The sequence below is a fragment of the Gossypium hirsutum genome, chromosome D09 (genome assembly GCF_007990345.1).
Source record: "Gossypium hirsutum isolate 1008001.06 chromosome D09, Gossypium_hirsutum_v2.1, whole genome shotgun sequence".
Taxonomy (NCBI): domain Eukaryota; kingdom Viridiplantae; phylum Streptophyta; class Magnoliopsida; order Malvales; family Malvaceae; genus Gossypium; species Gossypium hirsutum.
Genome location: NC_053445.1, coordinates 44,414,573 through 44,420,572, shown reverse-complemented (window position 1 = coordinate 44,420,572; position 6,000 = coordinate 44,414,573). Strand labels below are relative to the sequence as shown.

The 6,000-nt window shown below is 34.0% G+C and overlaps 1 protein-coding gene across 1 annotated transcript; it reads right to left on the bottom strand.

Moving 5' to 3' along the window:
* Positions 1-260: 260 nt before the first annotated feature.
* On the bottom strand, positions 261-2,911 carry LOC107908739 (probable pectinesterase 15). The gene is made up of 5 exons (XM_016835998.2): positions 2,371-2,911; positions 2,038-2,209; positions 965-1,171; positions 621-871; positions 261-532 (listed from the first exon to the last, which is right to left on the bottom strand). The coding sequence occupies exons 1-5, from the start codon at positions 2,817-2,819 to the stop codon at positions 454-456; spliced, it is 1,158 nt and encodes a 385-aa protein (XP_016691487.2). The 5' UTR covers positions 2,820-2,911; the 3' UTR covers positions 261-453.
* Between the last annotated feature and the right edge of the window lie 3,089 nt (positions 2,912-6,000).

Here is a 6,000-nt window from a genome sequence, read left to right as displayed (position 1 = left end):
GGGTTAAATTGTATATTTATATGATATAGTTACTATTCATGAATATGATGTCGTAGGTAGGTAGGTCTCTATGCATGCCAACACGTACCTTATTCTAAGATTAACACATGCTTACTAGATATGAGTTCGTCTACATGATGATGCGAACCTACATCATGCGATTCCATAGAGGGGTGTGAACATCTCACGTGCGAACTCAAAGTGCAAACCACATGGATCGACGGGTCAAGACCCAATCAGGTAACCAAGTAGCGGGTAAGTAAGAGCGAATAAGATAACAATTTCATATGTACTTATAATTTCCGTCAGAAATGAATTTTTCTACATAAATTATATGAGGGTTTGAATATAGGATATAATATATATATAGCATGAAGATGAAAGCCTAGTCTTGAAGCCATTGATCTCCATCAATATATGATATGTTCATGTAGTGAGCTGCTTCATATTCCATTAGCTGCTTCCCATAAGAAGCTCTGAATGTGTAGTTTGCTCCAGGCCCCAAGCACTCATATTCTCCAAAAAAACAGTCCTGGAAACAATAAAAAGTTCATTTTTTATTATAATAAAATAATTGCCATATAAATATGGTTTTTAATATATGAATGAAAATGACAGACTGGTCTCTAGAAGGGTCTCGCCAGTCGTTCCATCCGACCAGTGCCACAACATCCGACATGTAACTTCGGGAGAAGACGACGGTGGCATACGCTCCCCAAGCTCTACCAAGCCAGACGCTCCCGGTTCCCCGGACGATGCAATTTACGAATGAAAACCCTGTTTGCTCATTCAACGATTGTCTTGCATGAGCTGTGATGGATCCGCTAACTCCACTCGTCCCTTCTTTAGCAATTGAGTGGATAACGCAACCCTGTCAACAATTAGTGCAAATGTATAATCTAAATCCGATTGTCGGGTTCAGTGACAAAACAGCATGGGTAAGACGTCCGAAAATTGTTGGTACCTGATAGAGTGATCTAGCATTTCCAAAAATGAAATCAATAGAACCTTGTATGAAACAACCTTTGAAATAATGTCTGCCACGATCATCCAGAAGTGTGTCTTGGGCTCCATAAAATCCACAATTGTAGAAAGCAGCTTGATCCCCTGCTATTCTAAGCGCCACTGCCTGCTTTCCGGTTTCACCGGGGATTGGCTCTGGAGCTGTATTCTTTTCCAGAAAAATTGGCAATCAATAGACTGATCAATTAATCAACAAGAATAACGCAAAATCATTACCATGTTTTTAATATTACTCTGAAGCATTTCAACTCTAATTTTAAAGAACAAGCATCCATTCAAATTCTCGGACAGTCTTCCATGCAAGACTAGACTAGTTTACTTATTAGGCTGGATACCAAACTAAATTTTTGCAATCCTTTTGCCGATTGGGTTAAATGGCTCGGATTAGTGTTAAATAAATAAAAACCATTTTTATATAAATATTTCATAATTAAAATAATAATTCAGGTCTAGATGGTCCAAATTTACAAAAGTCATGTCCAATGCCATAAATTTCACAGTCCAAGTCGAGCATAGAGCCGACCCTCGGATAGGTATATCCTGGAATAAGAAAAATAGTCAAATTAAATTTTTAGAACTTAATTTTTGTTGATCCTATTTAGGGTCAAAATATTCTTAAATGTATTTTCCGCTGAAAGGTTAATTTATCTCACAAATTTTAAATTAATATTTGCGCTTTCTCTTTTTTAATTTTAGTGATTTTTTCTATCGATGGTAAATTTTTAAATGTGTAAAATAAGCAACACGTAAGACAATATCTAGTACATCATAAATATGTCTTCCTTGAACGTCCAATCAGATTCGAGAGATGAGGTTAAGCTCATAGTCATACTCCACGTTGCATTTTGAGAAAATTGGACGGACAAATGGACCAAATCCACCTTTCAGTACCTCTAAATTGCAACAACTATGAAAATATAATGATAGAAGTTAAAGACAGTGAGATTGAACCTAAATTTGTAGGCTATACTACACACACAATGTTAATTTCAGGAATTAAGTGTGATGATTTACCTTAAAGCTAATGTTATAGGCTGTGAAGTTAGAAGCAAAGATGGCAACCGAAGAGCTGTACACTGTTCCTCCAGTGGAATTTGCAGTGTCATTCCATTCTATAACTGTGTTGAGAAAACCCTCACCTTGAATTATCAAGTTGGATTTGCTTGCATGGACCACTACCTTCTCCCTGAATCAGAGGTCACCCATGTTTGTAACTTAGATTCAAAGTTCCATGCATATTGCACAAGATTGAATCATAGTGGATCATCAATGATATTAGCTGTTCATGGTGCATATACATGTGCAAATATATATACACACAGGGAAGAAACGTTTTTCAATAATGACCTGTATGTACCAGAATAAATAATGATCAGGGTCTTGGAGGGGCTGGAATCCGGAACAGCATCGATAGCCTTCTGCGCACTGCTGAAGTTGCCGCAACCCTCTAAGTCAACTGTTAATACAAGTGACACTTTGTATTGATAAATAAGGCTGCTAGTGCTCAAGCTCGACCTCCATTTGATATGATCACATTTGTGCTCACGCCCCCTCCTATGATGGTGATGATGGTGACGACGTTGATGACGGTGATGATGATGATGTCTAGACACCATCCTCGTTAGCAAAGATATGAATTCACCGCTTTGGCTCACAACTTTCTTGACGAAGGAAGCTTCAAATTTCATGGAGATGGTTGCTTGGGAAGGAGGAGGGAGTGTATACAGAGAGATTAGGATGGAAAAGAGTGCAAAGAGAAAGGCAAAGAGCCAAATGTAGTTAGTTTTGAGCCTCATGGCTAATGCAATGGGGGGATTAGTTAGAGAATGATGTAATTTTTGAGCTAAAAGAGCAAAGGCAAAGGTACGGCTTTATTATATTCCCTTGGAAGGACGAAGGGCGGTTAAGTGATGTTTGGCGTGGGAGGTAAGATATATCTGTGGGAGGGCCTGGTTATTGATTTTCATAAATTAAAAGGCCGAAAGTAATGGTGTAGAAAATAAAGATACGAAAGAGTTAAAAAAAGGTTAGAAACTGCATACGCTAACCCATGAGAGATGCAGAGAGAAAGAGAAAAGGAAAGATGATCTGATTATAGCAATGATGAAAACAAAGGAACGCAAGATTTGCCTGTTCATTTGAGTAATTTATACTTCTTTATCAATTTAAACAAAATGAAAATATGCTTAATGTAATTATGATTTCATCACCATAATGACTATTCTAATTTGGATTTGCATGGGGGCGTTTGAGTAACATATACTTCTGACCTTACATATTTTAAGATAATCACAACAAATGAAATTTAAGGCATATATTTTAAAGCAGTTCAGCACAATCAGCCAAACTCCTATGTCAAGCAACTTGTTCATGACTTTCTCCTAATGGAGCTTATGATTACAAGGCAGGAGTACTCTAAGTTATGTTAGCGTATTTAGATGTTTATTTAATATAAGATATTACGTACGGAAAAAGTTCATATAACATAGATTGAGATTAATGTGTTATGTCCATGAAAAGAGTTTTGTTATACGCTAAAGTCATGCAAAATATAAGGTAGATTATATACATAATCTTAGGCTTAACCCTTGGAATTTAATGTCAAACTAGCCACTGGTATAATAGGAAATGATTTGTCTTGCATCAAGTATGAGGTTCAAACCTATACAACCACTTCCGTTATCCTTTAATAATGATAACTCTAGTGATTTGATAGAAATTTGTTGATTTAATTTCATTAATATCTTTCCTCTTTCGATCTAGGTAAACTTGTTCAAATATGTCTACTTCTTCCTTCATGTTGTTTAAATTAAATTAAATTTATCAAGATACAAGTCTGAAGATAAAAATTAGACCAATTAACCTGTGAATCGCTCAAAACCGATTAAACAAGTTAAGAAATAGGTGTCGCAACGCTATATTGCACCAGCACAATTTTGTTGTAATTCATCATTAAAGTCGAGTGCAATTTGCATGTTACATATTCTTGCTTTTTTACTTATAAATATTTAAAAATTAATTTTAAAAAAACTTTAAGTCATTTTTTGATTCCTTATGTGATAGAAAAATTTAGAGATAACTATTATTATTTGTTTATTTTTATTTTTTTTAAGCTTTTGTAATTAGATTATTCATTGCTTGTACGTGTGGCCCAACTCTTCACAGTTGGGTCTCTTGTAAGCTTACTAAAAACGTCCATTTAGCTTCATTAATTGAGCTTGCATCTTTGCAACCCAAACAACATGAAACAAAGTCTTAAGTGATTGGATCTTCCAATTCTTTCTCTTGAAAATGTTTTGACACTCATTCTTGAACCAACAGGTTGAATTGAGTTTTTAATTGTTTAGTTTTGGACCGATTTATTGGGCATTGTGGCAAACTTAGCCCAACACACCTATGGCCTAACAATGAGTTTTAATGCTAGTATCAACCAATGAGAGAATATCATTTACTCTTCAACCGAGTTATGAATTCTACTATTATAAGTGAAGTCATGCCATATATAAATTATGTGCCCCATATGTTAACTTTTAGTTTACTACCATGAGAGCATATGCTTTCAATATATCAAAGCACATGAACTATGTACACAAAGTTAGTCACTTAAACATTATTAAGGTAAGTCACACTATAAACGTTATAAGCGAATAAATTCATAAACAGATCTAAGATAAATTCTACTTGAGTCTAGTCCGATATATTGTCAATTTAGACAATTATACATGTGTCTCTATTTTTGAGAGTCATTCTCTCCGATAGTTAAGACAAACAATCTTCCTAGTTAGACTTATAGACAATATAATAGTTCACATGAGTCAATTGTTCAATTTGATTTCTACGGGCAATGTATAATTTAGATTACCTATTAATATAACTTGTCTTCTTGCATTATAATTATTAACACCCATCGCTTGTCCCAATGTATGGTACGAATGGAAGATGCTATCGAAACATTAATATGATAAATACCTTTAATTTATTCAAAAAATTATGAAAATATTTAAATTCTATTCAAAATAAATTTTATGATTTTTAAAACAAAGTTGAAAATTATTTTAGTTTCAATTAAAACAAAAAAACGAAGTAACGTGTAAAATATAGGATCATTTACGGTCCACTACACTTCCAATGTGGTATAATTACTACATTGATCCTTAATCTAGGTTTCCAATTAAAAATATATAGTAATTTAAGTTTTACAATTTAGCTCTTATACCTTAATTAATCACTAATTCGATATCCAAAATTCAATTTACCTAATATATAACTTTATAAATATTTAATAAAATTATTTATAGGCCCGGTTTACTAAAATGGAGTCTCAAAACAGGATTTTTTACATCACTAATTTTCGGGTCGTTACATTAAAACAAAAAATCTCCTGAAGTACACTTTTGCCATAACATATGTCAAAGAAATTGTGCAAGAATTCTATTGCAATCTACAGTACGACATTGGCGTTGAAGGGTCGGCTAACTTTTAGTAAGTTAAGGGACGTGAGAATTTATTTAATTTTAGTCTGGCCATTATCAAATGATTTCTGAATAATCAGAGTATTAGTGATGAATGTACCCAAGACCACAACCATATTGTTAATGACCAAAAGTACTCCTCTTTCTCCCGCTAGGCTAACGGTAAAGTTTTGTGTTTTACATAAGATAGTCATTCATAATATATTGGCTGCGCATCTTGTTGTTTATTAGCTTGTTTATTTCTTTCTTCTTTTGAGTGAGTGTTTTGTTGAATAGCGTGTTTGTATTTCTGTCTTGTGACTATTGAGTGGTGTGAGATGTTGTTCCAATAGGGTCGGAAGCGTGTAAATTATTGTACTAAAAAATCACACAAAATTCAATTCCCAAGAAAGAGAGGTGGATCACATGGATCTCTTAAATACCAAGTCTTTCCTTAGACAGAATATCCCTTCTATAGTAATTTAATAGCACAATTAAATACTACTATTATACCCTCAAATATTGA